This window comes from Struthio camelus, chromosome 3 (assembly GCF_040807025.1).
Source record: "Struthio camelus isolate bStrCam1 chromosome 3, bStrCam1.hap1, whole genome shotgun sequence".
In the NCBI taxonomy this organism is placed as follows: Eukaryota; Metazoa; Chordata; class Aves; order Struthioniformes; family Struthionidae; genus Struthio; species Struthio camelus.
In genome coordinates, this window is record NC_090944.1 from 128,108,635 (window position 1) to 128,135,036 (window position 26,402).

Sequence of the window (26,402 nt, forward strand, 5' to 3'; positions counted from 1 at the left end):
TTGCTTTTATAGCTATACCTTCTGGTTGAACTGGTTTGCCAGAAAGTCTTCTGCTGGAGTATCCTACAGGCAATACCCTTCTGTATCTGCAAAGAAGAGGGCAGCCTGTCCTGCCTGTGCTGGATCCACATTGCAGTTGAGCCCTGAAGTGCAGCACAGGCAGTTCTTGTCGCACTACAGGCACCCTCAGATTCGCACCGTCTTTGCTTCCCGGTGTGGGCATCACAACCATTCATGATGCTGTGCACCTTTATCATGGGGGCAATTTCTGAAGTTTTTTTTTCAGCATCAGCACTGCTCACTGTAGATGGTGGCTCAAACATTACAGCAAACCCGGTTACCCCTGCGGCACAAGCAGTGTAACCTGGACTCAGGTATATCAATAATGGTTGATGCTTGTTGGCCTTAGCAGAGGTCCTGGCAGAAGTGACCCTCCAAAAAGGATCTGCAAGATAAAACATGATAGGGTACTAAATGTCAGGGACACCTGCCGTCCCCTCTACCCTGCCTACTCTTCATAAACAAATGGGAATCAAACGCAGAGTGCAGCATTTCTCTGTCTCGTTCACAGTTACCATCTTGATATTAAAGAGCGAGTTTTTCACCTAGCTGGTACACAAGATCTAATAACTCTTGCAACATTTGTATAAAAAGTTGTTCGCGCTCACCTGGATCTAGTCTACCACATCTCTCCAGATCATGTGCCTCTCCACTGTCCTCTGCATCTGATTAGCATGTGATATAAATGGCTTTATCCTGCTCTATTAGGTCAGTGACATACCATATATGTGGAAAACAACATGCTCATTCTACAGGTGACTGCTGAGCAGCCACTCCAATTCAGACTCCAGACTCTTCTTCTCGTGGTGATCAATAACTATTTTATGTGGTCATTTGAGTGGTCATTGTAAGACCATTCTGATAGGTCTGAAGGTCTCTATACTTGCTGGAAATATGAACTTATAGGGCAGAAGGCGGGTAAGATGACAAGGTGGCAGTCCACTAATGGACAGAGTGGGATTCTCATTATCTTCTAACTGGCCTACAGCAAGCATGAACCACACTGGATGTGTAAGTAAATTAGGGAAATACTGATACCGTTTTTGCAAATGTAAAAGTGGTTTGCACTCCTTAAAAGGCATCTGGATGCTCATATGTTCAGATGTCAGTATCGGAATGACATCTACCATTTTTGAGCTGGTGTTGTGGTTTCTTTAAAATTTGGCCATAATCTGTATTTTAATTTGAAAAAAAATTAAACTTCATGCACAAATAAAAAGCAGATCTCTAGATCTGCTGGACTAGAGAATCTCTATTGGATTTCTAAGCAGGCTAGAAAGTGCAAAATTCCATCAACAAATCAACAAAGCGTAGACTGTTTTTCCCTTGTTTCAGCAGGACTGTGAAATACATGACACACCTTCCAGCAAACACATTTTGAGGGAGGTGCAGAAAATCCAAATCCTACCTTAATCTTTAAATCCACTCCTATATCTCGGTCCTCCTATGAAGGGCAGCAGCTGTGAAATAGTCCAGAGATGTCAACATTCAAACCCCTCTGAAATAGATGCAGGCAGCTCACCTCACACTCTGAGAGGTTCTTCTCATAGTTGTACCAGTTTTAAACCAATGGTATTGACTTCAAAGCCAGATTTAACTTGATCTACGCTTGTATGAGGGATGGATCAAGCCTGCTCTTATAGCTTGGACAGTTCAGATGTGGTTCAGCTTAGAAATTTAGCACCATCAGTAGGAAACTTTTATTTGAAAAGGAAAGATTAAAGTCTGCAGAAGCTGATGAGGATAGCAGGAAAAGCAGGCACACAGTGAGTCAATGCCTACAAAGCCAAATGTTACTCACACTTCAGGTCCTCAAAGTCTGCAGCTGCTAGCGTGCTTTCCCATAGACCCAGAGGACAGAAACTAACAAAACAGAAGGAATGATGCAAAAACTCAGGAGATGTGGATGGGGGAAACACCTTGACACAAGGAAGATAAGCACAGGAAATGAAGGCTCTCTAAATGATGAGTTGGGATAAAGGCACGAGAAAGGGCAAACAATTCAGTTACTCTGTCAAACAGACCTCTGGAGTCTTCCGAGGGCATGAAGGTCAACGAAGATTCTGGTAAGATAGCAGGATGTTGGAATTACAGCTTACTGACAAAAGTTAGTGCACCCATACTTACATTTCCACTGGATTACAAATATGACATCTTGAGCAATTCTTATTTATGGAAGGCAGTTCCTCTTCAAAACCATCCAAAACAGTTACAGAGAACTACCTCTCCAAAGAATATGAATGCCTGAGGATGAAGTATATTCTATGAAATATGCAATCCTTATGCTAAATGGACTAATTCCCTAATAGGTACTCCATCAGTTTTTTCCTTAAGCCTGCTAAAATGAAATCTCCAAGAGCTAGCCAGCTCTAAATGTATTTACATTGATATAAATCTGGAAGAACTCCACTGAAATTACACTGGTGAAAAAGTCAGTGCCAGACCATAACTAAGCTCCATGGGGAAAATCTAGGAGTCTGTAGTTCCTAGGAGTTTTACTATTACGTCAGTGGAGCAGGGATATCTCCTCGAATGTTCCTCAAGCCCACAGATAGTCTGTATTCTCTCTAATGTGTAAGGGATGGAAGAAAGCAGAAGAGCGCATATAATAAATCAACTGACAGTCTCTGAAAAATAGCTGTCCTGTCTCCTTAATACGAGAGAGAGTAATGTGCTGAGGGCAGGAGGAATCTGGCTTTAGACAGAGAGAAAACATTCTCCTCTAGGGGGACAAAAAGTGATCGTTCTGTAGCTTAATCAATCTCAGGCCTCTCTTTGAGGGAAATAGCGTGTTGCCTGCAACAGCACGTGTAATAATGTTTGCTGAAAAACAGACTATGGCCATATACCCTGAGATGGAAGGTCAGAAGTCAACTGAGGATCTGGCCACAGATGTTCAGCAATAGAGATCAAAACGCAATACATCAAACTCAGTACTTTTCCGTGAGGAACAGGTTGCTGAAATTTCTCAGCCCATCTCCTCAGCAGTAAGTGTGCTCACCCTGCATGCAACAAAGCTGTACATCACAAATTGCCAGGTAACTCAAAGTCCACTTTTCCTAATTTCTCCCTTTCCTGTACCTGAGAACAGTATTTTAATATTTATATATTGAGTTTGCTCTTATACACCAGCACAGCTCCCTTCAACCTCTGCAATGTTTTTCAAGTCCGTCTACCAAAGTGAAGAATCATATGACACCATTTAGTCCTCCCCCAACCCTTGAGATACGTTTCCTAAAGCTGACACCTGATATCATGGAATGTGTTGCAATCAATTCTTAAAGTTATATAGCACCACTGGATTTTTATTAACTTGCACAACCACAACAACAAAAATCCAACAAAAAAATGGGCCCTCATAACCAATCAGCCTTGTTATATCCTGAAAGCTGCTTTAACAAGCAAGGAGTAATATAGTGTAATTGGTACGCCGCAATTTAATTGTTCTGTTCTTAAATCTAATATTGCAGCTGTGGGTTAAGTTTACACCACAGCTTTCAGGAGAACATGAAAGTGTGGTACATCTGTGCAACAGAGAGCTAAACATCTCTCATCTGATGTGTTTACAATGACATTTGATAGTGTGGAATGGTTTGGAGGTCATTCTTAAAGCTACAGAACCACTTGCAAACACTGCAAAACAGGGAAAAACCCTCCAGTCTCCTCCTCATAACTCAGCCCACATAAGCCTGACTATAACGCCACTGCAGGCACTGCAGGGAAGCTGCAGGCTGCAACGTTTCCTTCAGGCATTTCCTTTGTGCATTTGTCATTTGAGCAGCGAAAAAGGGGACAAGGACATCTTCCCCCTCAGATGACATAGCCAATTATTGGAAAAATAAAGCACTTTAAGAAGTCTACAACGAGACAAGTAAAAGAACCCCTGACATGCATAAAGCAGGCAAGAATATTTCAAGAAATGTTATGAAGTGGACAACGTTAGTTTAGAAACGGCAGAGTTTTCAGTTAACAGGTGGCAGAACTGCTTATGGTGTCTTGAACTTTACATTCTGTATAACTAACAACTTCAACATTATGTACTTGTTAGTGCATTTATTAAGCCCATAAGTAGTTCAAGAAACTTAGGAATGGGCCCATAAATGTCATCTGCAGTTTGTGAACTGCAAGTATCTGACTGTTTTGATCAAGGTTTTTACGGGAAAGTTAAATGGTTATTAAAATTATTTACTACTGCTACATGAAAAGGGAGCAAACTGCTGAAGAACTTGCATTGTGATAAGATGTGGAAGGCTGTAGGTCAAATGCGTTAGCAGAAAAGCATGTCCATTTATTTCTAAGCCCAAATTTGTGTACATTATGAAGCTTATTGTGTATTTAAGTGGCCAAGAAAGGATCTGTGGAAAGGAGGAAGCATTTTCCCTTTCCCATAATCTGCTGTCAGAAATATTTGATCTGAGGAGGGTACTTTGCTTGTTCTCAGCATTAGCCTTCTTCTAACTTTTTCTGTCCTTGGAGAAATGCATGATAGGGCAATTAAGGAGGTCACTTTCTGCTCTTTCCTCTGTAGCAATCCACACTGATGTCTTGCTCTTCAAGATGTTTATGCTCTTCAAGAGACAAAAGTCAATTTAACTGATGAAGCTCAGTTATACTAGCATACTACACTGCAATCCATTCAGCTTTTAAACTTTTTTATTTCAGTCACAATTAAGACTATCTGAAGCCTCTTCATAAAAAGGGGCCGTAACAAAAGCTGTACATTAGCAACTCCACGAACGGGATGCTTTCTTTCTGCATCAAAAATACCAAAGAAGGATTGATCTCCTGGGGAGGCAAATCTGTATCAATATTTCAGTCTGTTGAATACAGAAATTTGATACAATAAAATGCAATAACCGAGCTTCCCCTCCTTTCAATTAACTGTGAACCAAAAAATTGTCCTTAGAAGGGAAGAAATGCATTTTTTTTTTTTTTTAGTTTTTGCGTTTTTCCCCTTTCATAGCATCGTAATGTTCTCTTCATGGGTAGAAAGCTTAATCTTCAAGCTCAAACCTAGTATCTTCATACAGTTCAGGATGAGATGACTTGGAATACCGGGAATACTTCAGTTGTAGAAAATCGCCCAATTCATCCAGAGCGTTCAAAACCTGTAAGACCATTATACTGTATCAACTCTCTTGGAAAAGATTTGAAGTTCTTCTACTTTACAGCGGAACAAAAAGATCATAAAAGCATCAATTAAATAAAGTTTAAAGTGCAAGTTTTGCTTTCATTCCCCTGTTGTGAGAATGTCACTGCAGTCACTGATGCACAATAGCCTGCACGGGAACAGAATTCACCCCTTGAGTACGTTACGGTTTATTAGTCAGTACATTAATTGAATGCAGATGAAAAAACAGATCTTTTTCTAGAAGCACAGGGAGATAACACTCCAAATAAGGCGCTATCTCTGTTTGTGAAAAAGGCATATGTAAGGCAATATTTCAGCATTTCCCTACAGATTCCAAAGACTGGAGTTGTCACTGCATTTTCTTAAATGGGACTCAGCCCACAGCGTTGATCAGAGTTATCATAAATACCCACAATAGGTTTAGTTATTTTTTACTGCATTCCATTCTCTGCCTGTATTAATGTCACGGATGTAATTAACGTTGTATTAACACTGTAATGCAGTTTGCCAGGCTGTGTTCTCAGCTCTCAGTGGATTCAAAAAGTAGCCAGGGAACTCTGTACTCCAGAGAAGCAGATCAAGTGTCTTGCAGCATCTGACCCACACTCCAGAGCAGCTAACTTTTTGGTACTAAAGAATAATACAGTAATTTTGACTTTGAGCCTGTTTCTGTTTAGCCACTGAAATAAGCTTAAGAACAAAAAAGAGTATTTTGGTAATGGTTTATGCAGAGAGATAGCTTCAAGGTCATTAAATAAATTATTTTTGGGAGCTTGCCCATCCCACAGATCTTTCCTTCTCTTAGTTCCAGGCCAGGATTCAAAACGAATTTTACTGAAAGGAAAAGATTTCATGGTACTTGTTACCTGTTGTTACACTGGATTTAGGCATGTTCACAAAGCGTTTGCTCTAAAAATCTTTCCATCTGCATGTAATTAAACGCAGGGCATTTCCACTCCTCCACAGTGTAAGGACATCTAAAGAATGCTACAAACGCTGTGGCAATCATCCCAATTTCAAAGCAAAAATACAGAGCGTTCAAGAATGATGGCCAGGGAGCGTATCAGACTTTCCCTGGTAACAGGAAGAAGCAATGAGTAGGCACCAGGAAGTGAACAGGCAGTGATGGCTCAAAAATGTGACCGGTATGATGTTACATTTTGCCGGGGGAGGAGAGGGGAGCAAAGCAAAGTAGCAACCTTAAGAGAGTAATCTTCAGATCAACTTCATTGCCTGTTACATAATCCAAAGTCCATATGGTCAAACGGCAGCAGAAGTCAATGACACATAGCTATGCACTGCTCTACGCCATTTTATCCGCGTGACATTACACCCTGCTAATCAGTACGGTGCCTTTAAGAGCAGCGGGAATTTTATCCTGCACACGTGCAAGGCAGATTTTTTGATGTTGCTTGACAGTGGTGTAGATTGGCATGGGAGCTGGCCAGCCAGTCGGGGCTCTGGCTTCCGACCGCGTATGAACATCAGGATGCGAGTGGAGAGCCAGGGGCTCTCTGCACGCACAGGCGCTCGCCTACACGAAGGACTGGCGTCTTCTATTCAAATGCCTTATGTGTTCACAGGTTTTCTGCTCTGAGCATCACACTTGTGCAAAGAGAAGAAAAAGAAAGCCTGAGTTTTACCGTTAAGCCTCAGTGTTGCCTACCTCTATTTGGCGTGCTTTGAGAATGAACGAGCATTTATCAAACCAGGCCAAAACCACCTTCGGCAAGAGAGGGAGATGGAAAATTTGAAATAGTTTATTTTGAACACGTTTACGATTATGTTGAAATGGAGGTTTACGATGGAAATCGCAACCAACTCTTAACAGTGTTTCTGGTATCAGGGAAAGATACAGAGCTGAGACAGGCCAGACAGCACCAATTAACCCTCATTAGGTTCAAACTGCCCCAAATACTGTTTGCAATTTCCAGTCGTACCCTCAAGGTTGTCCCATATACTACTTCTGCAATTTAACCAACACATGGAAATATGTAATGAAAATAAGAGTATGAAAAACCTGATTTGCAAGTATTTCCATAACATTTCAGGTTTCCTACTCTGATAGTTCTGACCTAGTAGTTAACTTTCATCCTGCTGTGCTCTTCATGTAGGTCTTTATTAGTTATGACAGATTTGGTGACTATTAGAAATAAAAGAACATAGCAAGTTAAGTGTCCCATAATTTTTTTTAAAACAAAACACATAAGGCTAAAATGCCTTTAAAGAACAAGTGACAAGACCAGAAAAACAAATGTATAAATGAATTATGGAGATTCAAAGTAACAGACACACTGCTTCTCCCAACCCCCTTTGCATCTGAAGTTAATTTCAGCAGGACATCTGCTGTACTTACCGTGTCTAACATCTCCCGTGTATGCGCAGCTGACACACAAAACCGAGCTCTGGATTCTGTGATAGGAGTAGCTGGAAACCCAACCACAACTACCCCGATATTTTTTTCTAACATGCGTCTTGCAAAAGCCCTAGGAGGAGGAGAAGAAGAAAAAAATAAAAGTAAATTGTCTCCAATAAACTGACCACAAAGAGAAAACATTCAAGTATAATAAAACAATGGGTAGAACCCTGTCTTCAATTGAAGTGGAGGGTAATATTCCCACTCACTTCAATAACAGCCAGAATTTTACCAGTAGGACTGAAATTCTTTGCTGCTTAACAGCTCATGAAGCAAAGTGGGTGTCAAATACTACAAGTGTGATGGCAGAGGGAGGCAACAGCGTTATAAAATAGGATTGATTCACTTGATTCATTTATGTCAATCAAAGGGCTTGGGTTCAAATCAAAATGTGAGGGTGTTCACAGTCCCTAAAAACCAATGAAGTCAGGCCTCTGGAAGGTACGAGAGCTGTATCGCTTCACATCAACAAGAATAAAACAGTCTGTGGGATGGGCTTCTTGTTCCCACAACTACTCTGTCAGTTTAGGAACCTTTTGTATGGTTGCTACAAGACCCAGAGCAGCTCAACAGCCTAAGTTACCGGCAAAGGCTCCCTACAGTTTGACCCTTTTTTTATGCTACTACTGACTTCTGATTTGCATGTCCAATTCAACGCACAAGTGCTGCTTGATAAGGAACTAAATGGTAAAACAACTTATCTGTGCCTAGATAGTTCAAATATTGGATAGAAGGGAAAGAATGTCCATCCGAAACCATGTATATATCAAGGGCAATACATCTCTTTTAACCATTAAAAAAAAGAAAAAGAAAAAGAAAGCAAGTCCAAAATGCTATCAGGACTGTTATTCCAGAACAAGTTAAAAATGTTATGCACATCTGGAAAATACGTAGAATTCCGAATACTGGAACAGCTCAAAACTAAGTCCAGGGCTAAATTTAAAATAGAGCTTATTTAAATGATGAATTCACCTAACAGAGTAAATTTCTCTTGTGAAGAATCTACCAAACGTAATTACATTTTTCATAGTTTACACCAAATAACCTGTGCAATTTGAATGGCGTTTGTTTTGCCTATGAGGTTTCTTCAGTACTTACCCTATCTTACCAGGCATATAAAGGAGCAAGGGGACAACAGGAGAATCATCATTGCCGTAAATGATGAAGCCCATTTCGTGCAGTCTTCGCCTGAAGTATCTTGTGTTTTTCCCTAGCTGGTGTACTCGTTGGAGCCCTGGAATGAGTCAGTTGGGAGAACAGTCAGTGTAGAGGTCATAACTGGAGCCCAGTAAAAGGGACTAGAAGTAGGGCTGTTGGTAACATTTCTGAAAAGTTCAGATAAGAGGTTATGTATTGCTATTTGATTCAGGAGAAAAAAAATGGAATGAAGTAAATGCAACTATGTTGACTATTATGGCATTTTATCTGATCATAATGGCAGCACAGATGACTGATATTCCTGTACTCACAAGATGCCTTCCCACAGGCAGAAATAATAAGTCTTCTGTGGATGTAGACTGGTGAACAGTTCCCTTTACTGTATTTGTTGTATAGAGCCTACTGAATGACATGTACCCATAGAGAGGAAGTTATGTGTCTCTATGAGTACACAACATTCACCCGAGTATGTTCTTTTCCAACATAATGCACTATAAAGGGAAACAACTTATGTCCACAGAAAGAGATCTTGATACAAATGTCATTATATCCATTTGGTTGGTTTTTTTTCTGATTAACAATGCTCCACAGTGCTCCTCTTATGTTTTATCTAGTTCTGTGTGCATACATGGCTTATTTTTTGGCTTTGTGTAATGAAGCTTAAAGTAAAAAAATGCTGAATTTCAGGTCAGCCCAAACCGATGCTTTTCTTGCGATTTTTCAGACAAAGAGAAAGCATATTGTAAACTTTGTTCATACACCAACTCTGATCATTTACATTTTGTCGCCAATAATCAGCACAACTCCAGTTATTCTAATACACACCTACATATCTAATCCCTTCTTGAGCTCTCCTAAGTTTTTGTTCTGAATGACTTCCTATGGCGAGGTCACGGTCTGTTCCTTCTTAAGTAAGCAAGGCACGCTCAAAGGCAAAGTGCACCATCCCATGGTGTGCTTCCTCTTTTCTCTTGATGCGGTGGAAGAATCCACCCATTGCAGCATCCATTCTATGCATTTTGCCATTTACATCAGATAAGTCATGCACTCGGATTCACAGGAATGCCTTCAGCTTCATGCAATCATTGACCGAGTAGGTAAATTGTGGAATTATGTGCAATCGTTAACTGTACATATTACTACAGCAAGGAGAGTCCCTAGCTGATGAGAAGCTTTAGCCCTGGGGCAAGCAGCCTGATTTTTAAAGGAATTCTGGTTGATCCAAGAGAAGCTATTTTAACTTCTGTATTGCTTAATCCTCGATATCTCACCGAACCACTGTATTTACACCAGTCATGTCTTGTAGCGTTGACCACAGGCCCTACTGTCGACACGGCACAGACTTGCCCTCGTTCCTGAGGATCTGAAACACTGCTGTGATGCGATTACCTCAAGTGCACAGCAGTGGGGTGACCTGTGGTGGCTGAGCAGGCAGAGGGAGCATGCTCCTTCCTTGTGGTATGCTTCCAGAGGTGTGGTCCAACCCAGACTTCCTCCTTGTCACAATCTTACCTTTCCTTGTATCGAAGTCACCAGGAGCACCTTGCTGTTTGTCTCAGTAACTGCTTATCAAACGATGATTACTTATGGGGTCTCCATACACAGTGAGCTGGCATTCCCCATGTCCAAGAGGGTCATACGACACTCAAGTCTCCTTTATCCCTGCAGCTGATCTCCTGACAGCACAGTAGCTACCAGGATGGAAAACTTCCTTCTCAGCCCTTACTGTTCAGTTAGTCCAACTGCCCTGTCCTTCCAGCAGTCGTTGACTGCTTATGATTTGAGGAATGCAGGCTTTGTTGCTGCAATGAGATTATTCTTTAGCAGCCCTGATTTGGGTTCTGTGGATTTTCATTTCCTACTTCTCCCTCTTCAGACTGCATCTAACTCCCTCTTTTTCTCTAAGTCTATTGTTTCTGAAAAGGTAACCTCAGGGTAGTTCCTTCTGCATGAACCCCAGCTTATAGGAACAGCAGACAGCATTATTCGGCAGTCACTGAGTAAAATTATATTACTGGAAAAAAGATAGGTAAGAGTGGAAAAAAGTATTATAAAGATGACTTGAAAAAGAAACATTGTCTTTTGATCCTTAATTACATAATCAAGCATTAGAAAAATATCTGAAAGATTTTTGGTTTTATGCTTGTTTATTTATGTATTTTTAAACAGAGCACCAAGCTTTACCTTCCTAATTTAAGCAGCTGGCAGAACGGTAGGCTGGAAAACTGGGAACGCAAAACAAGGGGAACAATGGGAATCTACCCAGACACAAAGCTGAGAAACAGAATATCTTAATGTTTCTTCTGAGAGTTTTGTTGTAAGTCCTTGAGAGAACTCAGAATCAAAAAAATTAGCTATTTAGTTTCTCTGTCTTCTTATTTTGTTATTATTACCTCAGTGTCATCCTGACAACAAAATTCAGTCATTTTGGATTTTGGACACAAATTCTCTTCCCTGCATTGTCCCTATTGTCCCAGACCTTATTCAGTCACTAATCCACTGATGTTCCCCCCCAGCAAAACTGACAGGAGAGTTGAAAACAATTATTTTTAATGAATTAAAAAAAAAAGACAAAAAAATAGAAGAGAAAAATGTGCTTGAAAAGTCAGCACAGCCTTTTCTTTTGCACTGCCTCTAAGAAGGTGGTTTCTAACAAGTGCAGTTGCTTCCCTACCTGCTAGCAGTGTGGCTGTATGAGTATGTAAAAGAGCGAGCCACACTCCTCATTACTTCAACTCTGTCTGTAGGTAGGGGCAACAGTATGTCCTTACCCCAGCCATAATTGTCATATTTCACAAGCTGATCAATACATGCACCACGCTCCAACACTGCAATGTGCTGACAGGGCTGGTGCCACCTCCTCCTCGTACCCTCGCTGCCTCCCCAGCACCAGTACTAGCGTTCATACAACCACGCAACGAGTCGAGCCAATTCCTTGATCTGCCTGAAGAGTGGCCTGGCCAGAAAGAAAACCACTGAACCTGCATTAGCCAGGTCAGTTCTCCTAACCTAATCACTGGGCAGCTGCACTAACGCTAGTGCCTGCACAGCAGAGCTGGCAAGCACACGTGGCAAGAGTGGAGTTTAGTGGCACACACCTCTCATCTACATGCCTATCTTTCATTTTCGTCCCGTTCGTCAGCCCATACTTTCAATATCACTTAGATTATGTCACCAGCTATGAACACTGAAGTCTCCCAGTACAACTCATTTCCTCTTTTTTCCTTTGCTTTTAAGTTGCCTTTGTACATATGTGTCTTGTATTAATTAATTAACTCTTAATTTACTTGTTCATTTTACTTTTCGTCCCGTTCGTTCACTACTTTCTGCTGTGACCATGCTCTGACTGGATGCCTGTTCCCTGATTTCCCGTCTTCCTCCTTGTAACCACAACAGCTACTTCAGCACTTACAGCTGTTATACGCTACCTTTGGCGGATCTGCCCTCAGACCACGTTCTGCCCCAGCACCTGCTGTGGCTTTTCTTCCTGTTGCCTCTTGCCTAAGGTGGGGATCATCACACCTACATAAACCTCTTTTCCATTAATTACTTCTGAGCATGTGTAGGTTTAAACAAGATCTGCTGCTTCATCTGCTCTGTATCTTCTCTAGTCAAGGTTCTGTCAATGTTCTGGCTGGGAAATTTATATGGAAACTGGGACTTGCTTCACAGTGATCCGTGTTTTGCTGAACAAATTAAAAGATCTCATAAAACCAGTGCATTTGTAACTTTATGCACAAAACTGCCCACACAGACAACCTGTTAGTTACAGTTTCAGTCATTCAGTTTAAAAAATTCAGTGGAAGAGATCTGCTGGGTTAGAAAAGGCCACAAATAGTTTAACCATCTCTCTAATGCTGTTAAAACAAAACCAGCTGTGTCAGAGCAAGGAAAACAAATGAAGCACAAAAGCATCCTACTACAAAGCTTTCCAGTCACTAATAAAAACAATAGTCTGTGGTATTTCCAAAAATATTTTTGGTGTAGTAGATCTCAAAGAACCTGGAGGAAATATTGAGGAGGAGGAGGAGAAATGGGGGCAGGGGAGATGGCAAGGAAAGGAGATCTAAGGAGAGAACGTTTTCCCCTGCTAGAGTTTGTAAAGATGGTGTTTGCACCTCTGAATGCCCCAATTGGAAGGAAGGAAGGTGGAGGAGTGACCCGAAGTGGGAGCTCAAAACCACTGCTGCTTCTTGGTATCTTAGCAGCCTCGAACTAGTTTCCAAACTCTCAGTCTACAGCATTTGAAACTACTAGACTTTCAATTAGGGAAAGTTTTCATAAATGCAGATGTTCTTGGCAGATGCAGTTTAATACTTGCTGCCTTCTCCTTTCTATTCAGCTGTTTACCATAAAGCTGGAAACAAACTGTCAGCCATTCAAAACTCCAGGCCCTTCAGTATTTATCAAACCATATGCGCAGGGCCTACAGTTGATCATTTTTGTCTCTATTTCTTGTTTCAGGTGCTGGAAATGTAGACTCCGAAGCAAGAGGAGAAACCCAGCAAAGGAAACACTGCAGCTCAAAGAGGAGTTTTGGGCAACCTCTCAACCCCAGCAAACTCGAACACCTCCTTCCTCTTCCAGTCCTCCTAAATTTATATCGTCAGCGACTTTGCGATGGGACAGGACGCCTATGGAACTCATTTCCAGAAAGCCAGTGCTGATGCAAGAGAGCAACTTTAATGTTTAAGCAACATCCCAAAATAGTAATGTCATTTGCAGGGATACATTAAAGAGGCAAATAAAAGATCAGAGCATTCACATACATCTGGAAGGAAAAGAAAAAGCACATTAGGAGACGATTGCTACACACGCTGCATTTGTGGGTGGGTGGCTGGGAGGAACCTATTTCTTTACCAAGTGTTAACATTTTCCTTTCTGATGTTGAGCTTTGTGGTCAAAGACCACATACACGCATCATATATACACAGCCATCTTACATGCTGTCCTGATAAGAGCAATAAAAACCTTAAAGTTTGTAACTGTGTTTCAACACTCTTTTTCTTTCATTTATGAGACCCTCCAAAGTCAGATGAGGAGGCAGATCTGAGCAAAATGTTTATTTTGGTCTTACTGACCCAATTCTTCCCCCACCCTGCAGATTAAATCAGCCAAAGAGTTATGGAATTCAGTTTAGAATCAGATCTTAGTCCAAGTTTTACTGTGGTATGTTGAACCAAAGATGCTGCATTCAACAAGTATTTTCTTTAATTCTTGAGGCTGTGATCTTGCATCCCTTAGTCCTGCTAACTTCCTTCTCTTTTGAGTGAAAATCTGCAGACTCAGGCCTATGAGCTAAAACGTTATAACTGCATCTTTCTGAGTACGAGTGCTGCCTGTGCAGCACTAATTACAGCATCAGGGCCTTAGATAGTAAATATTTTTGTTCAAAAATTCTTAGCTATGCAAAATTATTGAGGATTTACAGTCTTCACCGTCTATGCAAATAGCATATAGCACAGCGTGCAGCTAATGCCAGATACTTACACTCATGTGAGCCACAATGCGCCATATGTTCAGAGAAAACAGGGAGTGAGAGAACTGACCTTTAGCTAACTAACTAAAAGGAAGCCTACTACCGCTCCAGAGTTTGCAGCTAAGGTTGAACATGACCTTACGGAGGCCTCTGCATCTTTTTATTAGCTGCATGCAAAGGGTAGGAAAAGAAGGAAAGCTGAAGGAGGAAGCATTCTTAAAGTCCACAAGTTATCTTCCCAGTGTTTGGAATATGCAGTGATACTTAACCATTTTACTGTGATTTTACTGAAATAGAGGATTGATTACCTGGATTGTCCAAAACCGGTATTTGCTGCAATCCACCTACTGCTGGCGAATTTAGAATTTACATTTGTTACACTGCTGTAAAAATATGTATTTTATTGCAAAGTTCTAAAGTGCTGGCAATTCTGGGAAAAATGTTGATTATATTTTTATTTGACACGCACTATTGCATATTGCCAGTTTTAGCTCATTAGCTTTTGCAGGCTTTTAAGAGGCTTTACAGCACACAATTAATATGGTTTAGTTTAAGAACAAAACAAAGAGAAGGCAAGAGAGGAAGAAAAGAAAAAAGATAGATGGCTTTCCTCACAATTTCTTTGAAACAACAGGCTCTTTAGCGAGCCACTATGAGTAACAGACTCAGTGGTGCTTTGTCATGCGCTGGGGCCAGGAGTGCCACGGCGGTCCAAGGAGCAGAGGGACGGCCAGGCGGCTCCCGCGCGCTCAGAGCTGCGGGGACCCATCCCTCCCCTAACCGTACCTCTCCGCAGGAGGAGGAGAGCCCCACTTCGACCCACCACAGGGCCGCCAGGGGAAGGAAAACCGCCGTCGCAGCGCTACGGCTGCAAACCTGCTTTTGCTGAGGACTTTGGGAGCTGCTCTGGAGCTTGACAGAGGAAGACACCGCGAGTAGGAGCCTGAAGGCTGATCTCTAGCGGGCGTTAGCGGGCACAGCCCCACGCGCCTCCACAGAGCTCTGCTGTTTATGCCAGCTGAGGGCCTTACCCCGGCGCAGCCAAAGAGGTAGTAAAACTATCAGCTCTTTGCAACAAAAGTTTATCTTCCTCCTCCAGAGAGGTCTGCTTTTCGCTCCTGAAAGCTTTTAATAAGCAGCGAAGCTGGCTGCGTTCGGTTCTTGCACACGCATTTTACCTTTGACCTCTTCTGCAGGCTTTGAACCTTGGAAATTCTGACTCACTATATTGAAAACAGGAATAAGCAACCTGTAGCCTTTCATATCAAGATCTCAGGTGCATTTTAATTGTTAGAGAGCTATTTTTCCTGAAGCTGTTCCAGAGAGGATAATCCCACATCGTACTTTCCTTTGGCACAGCGGACACTTCAAGACACAAATCCACCTGCTTTAATCTTCTCCAGCTGTTGTTTCACAGGGTCTTTTTAGGTAGTTAGTCACACAATAAACTTTTACATACCGGTGTCAGTGTGTCTCTTCAATCTGTATTCCTTGGATACAGAACTCTACTCCCTGCCCTCCTCTACTATAACTAGATAGTAAAAAGCAAACTTTCATAGGCTGAAAAAAATTTGGAAAACAATAGCTCTTCCCCACTAAACTGTTGCAGATGTACAGATTTTCTTTTTTTCCTCTGGTTCCATTATAAGAGTAACACATATGTACCTCCATGTGCATTAAATCACAAATAGAATGCTATAAAACTGGGGTGCCTAAAGGAAATATGTTCTCAGATAAAAAAATCTTTATACAAAATAACTTTGCTATGAATTGGGGAGAAGTGAAGACATTTTCTTCTACAGTCTAATGCCAACTATAAACCTGGTAATTTTAACTTAATTCAACTGCTAAGCAAGCCCTTAAGGACTTATTTAGTCAGTCCAATTTTAACTGTGAACTGCTGCAAAACACTTTCCAGGGCTGAGTACATGAAGAAAAAGCAGCAATTTCAGCTGAAGGGCAGAAATTGTACAAATAGTGTCATTTTTACTTTATTTCTCGAATGAGTCAAATGTACCTACTCGGCCCTTTATCTATACTCAAATATATTATGTTGCATTCAATGTCCTGCACGAATGCAGCCAGCCTTGGCTGAGCCTTATTTACTCCCAGCACAGGTGATTAATCACAAAGCACGTCAGTCCCTCCGCTGAAAGCCGGCCAGCATGCAACGCACTCCATCTGTATCACATTAGGTATTTCTGAAATGCCAATGATCTAAACACAGTTAGAAAAGGCAGTTTTCTCCTTTGTGCTCCTCAGGCTGATAACAGTGCTGGATTCCTCGCACAGTGGCAAGCAGCATCTGGAGCTGGGAGGAGAACCTCGAGCTCTGCTATCTTGGCAGCGAAGACACCTTTTACGTAAGACGACTGCACCACAGAGCTCTGTGCTACTGCCTCTCGGCAAAGCGTGGCTTTCTTTTCGGTGGGACAGGCCCCTGCTCACCGAGCAGAGCGCATGCCAGGATGTGCGGAGAGGCTCACAGTCTGGTCACATCCCTCCTCTCCCTGCAGTTAATGCTTATTTGAAAACACTGGGACACATCCTTCCACGGGTAGGGTCTGTTAAGGGACTCGGCAAGTTTAACTTTGACTGCAGAAAAACTGACTTCAAATAAGGCAGAATTTGGTCAATGCTGAGAGCTCATGCAAATCCCACTGAAAACACTGTTCTTCCAATGCCCCTGCTTGCAAAGATCCTCTTCCTTCAGAAGGTAGGTCGCATGGCAGGTGGCTCCACTGGAATAGGATGTCTCACTCTGTCTCAATGATTACCATCAATAGCATCTTCACTGTCACAGTGAGTTGGAGCCCTAGTCACGGAGCAAGCGCTGTGCAAACAGGGAATAAATTCGCTTAAGCCCTTTAAACGTAGGCATGTATTTAGTGGGAATGTTAATTTACTTAAAATTAAGCAAGCGTTCAAGCATTCTGCTCGATGAGAGCCCGAGAGAAGCAATCATCTCAGAACGAAGCAACAGGAAGAGGATTTGAGAGGGAACAGTACAAAGACATACTGACTGACTTTGCAAGCTGTTTGCAGCAGGTTCAAGGGGTCTGTCACTAAGCAGCTTGCAGCGTTAAAGCTTACAGCTGTGGTTCCATGATCAGTTCAGTCTGGCACAGGTTTATTTTGTTGCAAAAGGGATTGTTCCCCTCAGCTCTGGCTGCTCAAGGGCTGGCGCTAGGATTCACGCAGGCATATGGCAAACGGGCTCAGGGAACCAGTCTGGCCGTAAGCTTACCATTTTTTTTGGGGGGGGGGGGGGGGGGTTAGGTTATTTTTCAGTTAGATCAGTTCCGTGTTTCGGTTTCTCGTATGGCTGCACAAACACTAATGTTGGCATAAGGAAAGGGGGCAAGGAGGCAAGGCAAGGAAAGGCAAAAAGGAGGGCAAGAGTGCCCTTCTCAGCAGCAGCGCTGATTTATGCCAGGTAACAGTGATCTTTAACTACGGTCTTCAAATTTACAGAGGACCCTGACTGCCAAAGGCAACATTTTCAAAAGATTTCAGATTCTGCGGAGCACTGATAGCAGTGGAAAATGTTGGAAACTGAGCATTTTAAGAAGCTGGTCCTACAGTTAAACCAAAATCTAAGGCAGACGGAAATGCTTCAAAAAGGAACCTTTTAAAGCAGAATCTTTTTAAAGCCAACTCAAAACAGAAAACAGTGTCCTGCAACTTCTCGTAATCTGAATGCACTCAAAGACAAGAACTTTAAAAAATCTGCTAAAAAACAAAAATGAAAGCCAGTAGTTGCAAAATGATAAACCGATCAGCACAAATGGCAAAGTACATATATATTTTGCAGAAACACCTTCTATCTAAACCACCTCAGGAATTAACTTTAACACCTTTTGTCATTGTCTCAAGGAGAACAGTAGATACCTCCGAATATATTTTTCAATTGTTCAGTGTCCCATAAAAAGCATACGAAAAACACCTATTACTGTTGGTGGATTATTGTTTGCCATGCATTAAATAGAAAAACAATGGCTTTGGAAATGCTCTCATTTGCTTTTTACATCACTATGATTTATTCTTACTCATCAAGAAAGTTGCATTAGACTTTCTAGCAGTTTTAACTCTGTCTGCCCAGTGGATCTATTTTTCACCTATCAAATTTAAGTGTAAAAATATGATTTTGGTATTCTCAGGCAGAAGGGGGAAAAAAGGGTCCAAGGTCACAGCTGGAGGGGCTGTGTTAGTGCTTTTCATGTAAGTAAGCATACATGAAAATTCGCACAGGGTCCAAGTACTTAGAGTCAACTACAGTGTCACTGTATGGATAAAACCGCTAAGGCAGCTGCTGAGTTTCCTGAGGTATCTCTAGTGGTGTAATGAGAAGCCACAAGGAGAATGTATAAAGAATATCTATATGATGAATTATAAAGAGTAAATACCATGGGAACTTCTGCTTCCCATATCTCCTAATGAATGAAGAGAGAGACATTTAAGATGAAAAGGCCACAAAGGTATAACATGGATAAAGTGATTTTTTTTATAGACCAAATGAACTGAACTGTGGAACTCGCTGCCTTATGGCCTTACTAAAGGAAATACAGCTGCCAAAAGATCATAGACTTGTGAACAATTCAATTATACAAGCTATGATCATATCTATGAAATTATCCTACCAAGAATAAAGGTCACTCTAGAAACAAAGGATTTAACCATAGTCCCCCCAGTCTATCTGTCTTTCCTAGGCAGGAATAACTATACCTGTTAATTTGGAGGGTGCTAATGCCTGGAACTCATTCAACATTGTTTTGTGCTTTATTTTCTCAAGTCACAGCAGAAAACATGGCAAAAGAAGGAATTTGTGATCACTGACTATGGGCTCTGCAGTATCATCACAGTCTATTTACTGAACTTAAGATAACCAAACTGCAGGAGATACAGATCGTTCCATCATGACATTAAAGTTTCATGCCTATCATGAATATTGATACGGGACCTATCGATATATTTATAGACTTATCTTTGGGAAACACCATGTCTTCTCTTTATCTTTTTACTTTTATGGGCGCAAAGTTTTTTAAATAGGAACAACCCCAGTCAAACTGGCGTCTCCTGCTACACGGGAAGGTAAGCAGACTATTTGCTAGCGCACTTTCACAGCTGTTTGCTGACCAGAGAAGAATAAGGAAACCAGAGCAGCTGAGGTAACAGCACTGGTTTGAAGGGCTGTGTCTCTGCTGTAGTTGCTTACACACCCATGGGTCCTCTCCTTCCCTGTGCCAGGCCCTGTTTGTCCCCAGCCTCTCCGGTCTATCTCCTCAGCATCTTATTTGGTCCTAATGTCCATCCTCACCGCCCAGTTGTTACCAGGTCTCTGTTGTATCTCCTTTACTTGCCAGTGTCTCTTCTAGCTTTATGAGTCTAGGTTCATCTCCCAGCGGGCCCGACAGGGCAGCAAGGAGGCAAGTCCCAGGGCCCCAGTGCTCTCCCCAGCGGGGCCGCGCTGGTCAGGCCTTCCAGCCCCGAGCTGGAAGAGGCTCGCTCACTCTGTGGATCTGGCCTTGTGCAGCCCAGCTGCAGGCAGCAGGGGAAGGTACATGCTCAGGTCAGGTAATGTCCTGAGAGTGCTAAAAATTCATCACTGCTCATTTCAAGTAGAGATTTCTTAGAGGCTCACAGGACTCGGATGGTATTTCATAGACACGGCACAAATGATAATCTTGGCTACCAGAATCCTAATCGTCGTCCCAAAGCCTGGAGAAACTGAAGCTTTTCTAGAAAGAGGACTTTTTTCCTAGGCTGTCAAAATCCCGAATGTGTATCTACGAGTGTGAGGAAAGACTGAACCTTTTGTATTAATATGAAAAAAATAGAGCCTGAAGCAGACACTTGTTATGGATAATTTCCAGCTAAACCGTTTAGGTTAGGTAGAGTTATCTGTAAAGTGTTAGGCAAGTTGAGCATAGACAGCACTACTCATTCCTTCCTTTTAATTACACTGCACCCCTGTGTACATATGCATCTATTCATGTCCTGCAGTCATGCATCCAATAAACTGATCCTGCCTGGAAACGCAAGCCCCAGTTCCTTTTCAAGCCAGTCATAATCTTGCTAACGGGAGAAAAATGAAGAAAAAAATAAGAGATCAATCATTCTGATACACACCAGGATAAACACAAACAGATTCTCTGCATTTCTGGCTTCTGATTACTGCATTGTCCACTATAACATATATAATTCGCCTACCCTCCTCTTTTCTAGGTCAGCCCTTAACAGATCAATGGAGAACAACTAGCAACAAATGGAAGGGAATATAAAAGCATGGTATCTGGGGAAATATAAGAGAAGACTGTGAAAAGTGCTCAAAAATATAAAGAGTTTTCAGAATGGCAATTAAATGGCTAAATCAATCTCCCTTTCCTTGGCTTTCTATTAATCTACCTAGGAGTCAGTCAGGAAGTTCAGATGTAAGAACAAGATGGGTTAGCCCATTTGTTACCTAATTATTTCACACTTTTCAGGAGGCACCCTGTAGTTAGCATGGAACTTTTTACTAAACTAGAATTTTATTCTTTTCCAAAACATCCCCTGTATCTTTCGCAGGGACCCCTCCCTACAGGGATGCCCTCTTGAGGACAAGCCATTAGGGGATACCTCCTTAAAAAGGATTCCCCCAATCATTCAGCAGGAAGGGAAGGGAACCAACTGCCAAATAAACTCCAATAGGTTTCCAGGAAAAAAACCATTTGATGGCATTTTACAGAGGGTCCGTTGTCGCTCTGTGGTAATTCTGATTCACTTGAAACCTCTCTGCCAGGTGTCTCTCTGGCACGAGGATGGCTCACATGTAGGATTCACCGTTTTCAATCGCAACAGAGCAAAAGAACTCAGCCAAGGCTGCTGTTGTCCTTGGAAACAAAGACATCTAAGAAGAGACAGTGCTCCCTTCCTTTCTGTTCCTCTCCTTTCTGAGCCACCACCTTCCTCCCTCTGATGCCAAAGCAGCATTGTAGTGTGGTCCGGCATAACATTTTTTCCTGTGTGTTTTTTTTTTTTTTTTGTAGTCTACAAGACAGTCTAATGAAGGAAGGCCCACATGAAAGAAAAGCCAATAGACTAAAATAATGAGTCTGGCTCAGAAGGACAAGAAACATTTTTACACATTATAGCCAGTTCGCTAGCCTTTATGCAATATTCTACATTGTGATATATGATTTATTAATCTGTTTTTCTATTCATTTGTATTTCATGTCACAAGGCAAATTTTCAAGACCTGACAGAACAGTAATTTACTTCCTAAAGCATTTTCAAGAGACTTAATAAGCACTCTGTTTGTGCAGAAACACAAACAAACAAGCAGTTTGTCATTAAACAGGCTGCCTCTGAAAGAGAAAATGCTGCAATCTCTTAGCCCTAAAACAGAGTCAGACACGCACATCTTAAAAGACTCCATCTTGAACCAAGTCTCCTCTTAGCCTGCACTGAACTGCTTGCAGAATTATGCTAGCTGAAGGTCATTTGTAAGGGGCTTTGAAGGTTTGGAAGTGTTCTGCATGTATAATATTTTACACGCGGCATCTATGAGAGCCTTAAATATGTAACTCTTGGGAAGGCTCAGTGTAAGATCGCCCTCTGATGGCAAGCGTTTCGTAGTTCGGAGAAGAGCACCGCAGGATAGGCTGCACGCGCGTTACTCAGATAGAAGCAACGTGTCAGAGCTGGTCTCTTACATCAAACAAGATGTAGGCATCAGCAAACGCAACTTTGACCTTTCAGTTTTGAGAGTGTAACAACAGTTCCAACTTAAATTCTCTGCCAAAATGACAGAACCATCTTTTTTTTATTCTCCTTGTCTACGTATTGCACTGGAGTTTTGCTGCGCTTCGTTATTACACTGAGCAGAGTTTCGTGCTGGGACTGGATGCTCCATACCTCCTGTCGTACACTGGGGTCTTGTAAAGTCTGGCCTCACTGAGGGGCTGTGAAATACATCTCAATAGTCTTGTGTCTATCAAGGTCTGAAACAACCCCCTGGATCGCTGTAACAGAACAGCACAGTGCAGCATGATGTGATCTTTCCCCCTCTCACATATCCTTCCTCTTTTCCATTCCTGCCTTGCCCCCACTCACATCTATCAGGGATGGCTAATACATAGTTACTCTGTTAGTAGGCAGGAGAAAAGAGTATAGCACAGCGCTGCTGAATCAGTATAAAAGAGATTGCAATTCCGAGCAGAACCTCTGTCCTCTACTACCTGTTGCGCAGGTAACAATATTGTCCTCAAGCATTCCCAAAACAACCTATACAAGTTCAAAAACCATCCACTTTTATCTCCGAGCTAGGATTTAAGCCCTCAAGCACTGAATACATCTCAGTATCACACCAAAATACTAGCTGATAGATATAACACACAGTTGTTGTTGCTTGTTGCGCACAGCGCATGTTACACAGAGGTCTGAACGATAGGTACCTCTGCAACTTCAGGGAGGGAATATAAATAAACCTAATTTTTCATAAAAGATAACAAATACTGAATTGTTTGGGGACAAAATGTATTTCAAAACTAGCTTCGGGGCACCAGAACTAATGACTGAGGTGGGAATTACTACAGTCATTTCATACCATCATTTAACATACAACACCTATGTTGAAAATCTGAGCTGCGCTTGAGACGCTTGCCAATTTGAAGGTTTACACTTTTAAAAAGTTAAACTGCATACTACATTTATTAAGTAGAAATTCCTTGCACCAGCACCTTTGAGAAGCTATATTTTGACAGCATCTAGCCCATTAATGAAAGCATAAGGGATTTCCTCCCGAACTCATCCAACAAAGTCAGACAGTCTACTCAAAGGGCAATTTTTTTTGTACTTTTCCTATTTGTTGCTGGGAAGTGCTGTGGGCTGGTGACTACAGAAGGTAATTCGGAGCAAGAATTCCAGAGTTTTTCCATCTCTGCTGCTACACCGTGCTTTTACGAACACCATCTAGCCACTTCCCCTGCGTTCTCCCACCTGCAAAATAACCACAGTGACTCCCTCTTCCGTACACGACTTTTAAGAATTCTTGTCCAGCAAGGGCTAAACAATGTCCAGTTGCTGTGCAAATATGTGGATGAAGGTGGAAAAAGAAGTAGAGTTGATAACACCCAGAAGTACAGTGATCTGGATATTAGCTTTAGAGTGAGAATAATTTCCATTGCATTGTTACTATTACCCTACTACTTCGTGGCTGGATGACATTTTGTGTGTGGCTGAACCTGGTAGGTGCTCTGGTTATAAACAGAACACGTGCAGTTATTGAGGGTAGCTTACCTTGTGTTGTCCCGTCTAGTCCCATGAGACACTTCATTGCTCTGATGATTTGCTCTGCTACGGGTGGACACATGGATGTGGCATACACAGCGCTGTGAGAATGAGTTCGTAAAAAGTCCACAAGGTCCTTACACAAGCAAAACAAAGCATGAATGAGCTTTGAGGTGGTTAGAAAGCAGATCTGCCCTTTAACTACTGCTGGAGTGGGAACATGCAAAAGGAAGAGGGTGTTTCACTATTTATCAATTTACTTTCTTGGCTGCTACCCTTAATATATGGCTTGAAGAAACACCAGGCAGGTGTACATACTTTACAAGGTAAGTGGGGCAATTACAGCTGAAACAAAGCTCTCAAACAGAATGATATTTACTTACATGATGAGACTTATTACCAAGGAGCCAAAATCGTTTAAAGACCAACGAACAGCTGCCTTTAAATTACTTCCCAGTTCCTCTTTTAGTGGGAATGAAACAAAGCACACATGAAAACAGTATAGTTTCTATGGTAGAAGACCTAACCTTAGGAAAAGCAACCTGATTGCTATCTATCTTTGGCTATTAGCCAAATTTGAGTGTTAGTTTCTTAAAACTGTAATTTCTGCTCAGTATATTGGGGACACTCATGTCAGCGTTAGTAGAGTTGCTTGAGCATTTTCTTGTATATCTAAGAGCAAAATCTGTAGTCCTGGCAAAAGCACCGCTGCACTGTAGGCATATCCAAACTGCCAGTTATTCTTCTGAATCCAATGATACTGTAGGAAATCAAAGCTCGATTGAGACTGTCGGTGTCTGAACAGCTTATACATCTTTGTGCAAAATGTAAGAGAGTAAAAGCTACCACACTAAAAGCTGAGTGCAAGTTAAAGTAATGAGGCCTGCTTGAAAATTGCCCTGGATAAAAAATATCAGCAGCAGAAAAACAAAAGATATTGGCACAAACTATTGCCAAGGAAAAGCTGTGTAAGTCTATGCTGTAGTTCCAATGCTAAGGATAAAGAATTACGAAATCTTATATAGGTTATGCACCGCTGTGATGCAATTGTAATTCTAAAAGTTTAACCAAATAGCCCAGAAGGTTTCTGTGCTCTTACTGACACACAGGAAACGGTGCCACGGTGAGTTTTTGGTTGCATCAACTAATGTAGGTGTATTAAGTGGGTTGGGTGAGCAGCCGCCAAAGCCAGGAAGCCTGCCGGAAAGCTTAGTGATATTTGCACGAACAAAAAGACCCACTTTCACTTATGAAAACTTCCAAGGAGTAGACAAAGAATTACTTTAGATCATCCTTTACAGGTCTAGACTTCCTATAATTTCTAGCTATATTAGCCACATTGTCTTCTTGTAAAAGTTAAACCTTCAGATACAGATTCAGGAATTAAAGGAAACAAAGCAAATTGATTCTTGGTGCATCACGCTAGTCTGTTTTGAGATCTGCAGGGGAAAAAACTGAAAAGACACTCAGTGAGAAAGATGTGCTTTGTACTTTCTTATATTCCTTTTATTCTACTTAAGTGCTTACTTATTAATGTTATCCTGACAATACCATACGAGCAGTATGAACAGGCTTCCTAATCATTCAATAAGCTACTTAAGACAGAAGTACGCTTGGTAGGCTATGAATAGGGTACATGATCAGCAACCACTCGATATTTCTGTCAAGGAACACAAACTATGACATTTCACAATGGTGTTGATTATACTTTCTCTTTTTCTACACCCCCAGTTAAAACAAGCTCAGCTCTACTTTTTGCTGACATCTATCGTTGACAAGAAGTCATTTTCCTAATGCATGCGGAGCAATTGAGGACACAGATTTTGCTATTGCAAAAGGCCCTCGGTAAACCCTTTCTCCATCTTCCTAAAAAATGCAACTATGACAATCCACAACTGTTTAGGATTTTTATTATCAGTGGATGAAACTGTGGCTTTAATCTCTCCATACTGCTCCACATACTGTTTACAAATGTGAAATAGAGTAACAAGCAGTCTGCATGCAAATTAATGTAGTAAAGTATGTTTAGCCAACCACAAGGTGGCTAAACATTTCCAAGACAAACAACAATCATCAGGGTGGCACAGAAATACCCAACCCAAGAAAATTACATAATACAAACATGAGACAAAAATAAGAAGGCCTGACTGTTTTATGTGCATTTGGGAGCCAGACAAAAATGGTATTATCTTTAGAACAGTGCTTTTCTATATGAAAAGATAAAATATCTCACACAAGATAAGAAGGTACTTTTGCTCCTCTTGATGTTAAAACGTTTGTGTTTCCCTTTTACCTTTTTGCCAGCTATGTATCCTCCAGCTGCGCCAAAGCTCTTTGTGAACGTTCCCATTAATACATCGACATCGTCAGGATTCATCCCAAAGTACTCCACAACTCCCCGGCCTGTCGCTCCCACCGCGCCGATGCTGTGAGCTTCGTCCAAGTAGAGGTAGGCTTTGTATTTCTTTTTCAAGGAGACGATCTCAGGCAGGCGCACGATGGAGCCTTCCATGCTGGGGGCAAGAAGAGCCATGGTCAAAAGCAACCAGTCCTACAGCCACCTTTCTCCTTAAAATATTGCCACAAAATCACGTTATTACGGGCTACACAGTGACTCGGACTCCATCAAAGACTTTCTGCAAATTCAATTTGCATGAGCAGTTCAAGGAAAAATTGCAAGCCCCTCCCTTTGTGGGCGAGTATAAAACAGTCAAAAAGTCCTTGAACACTTGTGAATTTTCAACATCCCAGAAAAGAGAAAGCAGGTAAAAAGTGAGGGGGTGATGTTTACTCCGATTAGCATGTTACAATTCACTACAAAACACATATTGTAATGAATTAAAAAGAGCTGCTATAATTTACAGCCTGATCTTTGCTTATTTTGTGTA

The 26,402-nt window shown here is 41.6% G+C and overlaps 1 protein-coding gene across 5 annotated transcripts in view; it reads right to left on the reverse strand.

Moving 5' to 3' along the window:
- Window positions 1-3,351: 3,351 nt before the first annotated feature.
- Window positions 3,352-26,402, reverse strand: part of SPTLC3 (serine palmitoyltransferase long chain base subunit 3) — a 117,644-nt gene continuing 94,593 nt past the window's right edge. For all 5 annotated transcript variants that reach the window (XM_068940237.1, XM_068940240.1, XM_068940239.1 and 2 more), the window contains 5 exons: window positions 25,808-26,027; window positions 23,524-23,650; window positions 8,706-8,841; window positions 7,548-7,677; window positions 3,352-5,168 (listed from right to left, as the gene is read on the reverse strand). In XM_068940237.1, the coding sequence (XP_068796338.1) occupies window positions 5,055-5,168; window positions 7,548-7,677; window positions 8,706-8,841; window positions 23,524-23,650; window positions 25,808-26,027 (727 nt within the window). In that variant the 3' untranslated portion in view covers window positions 3,352-5,054. The remainder of the gene's footprint in view (window positions 5,169-7,547; window positions 7,678-8,705; window positions 8,842-23,523; window positions 23,651-25,807; window positions 26,028-26,402) is intronic.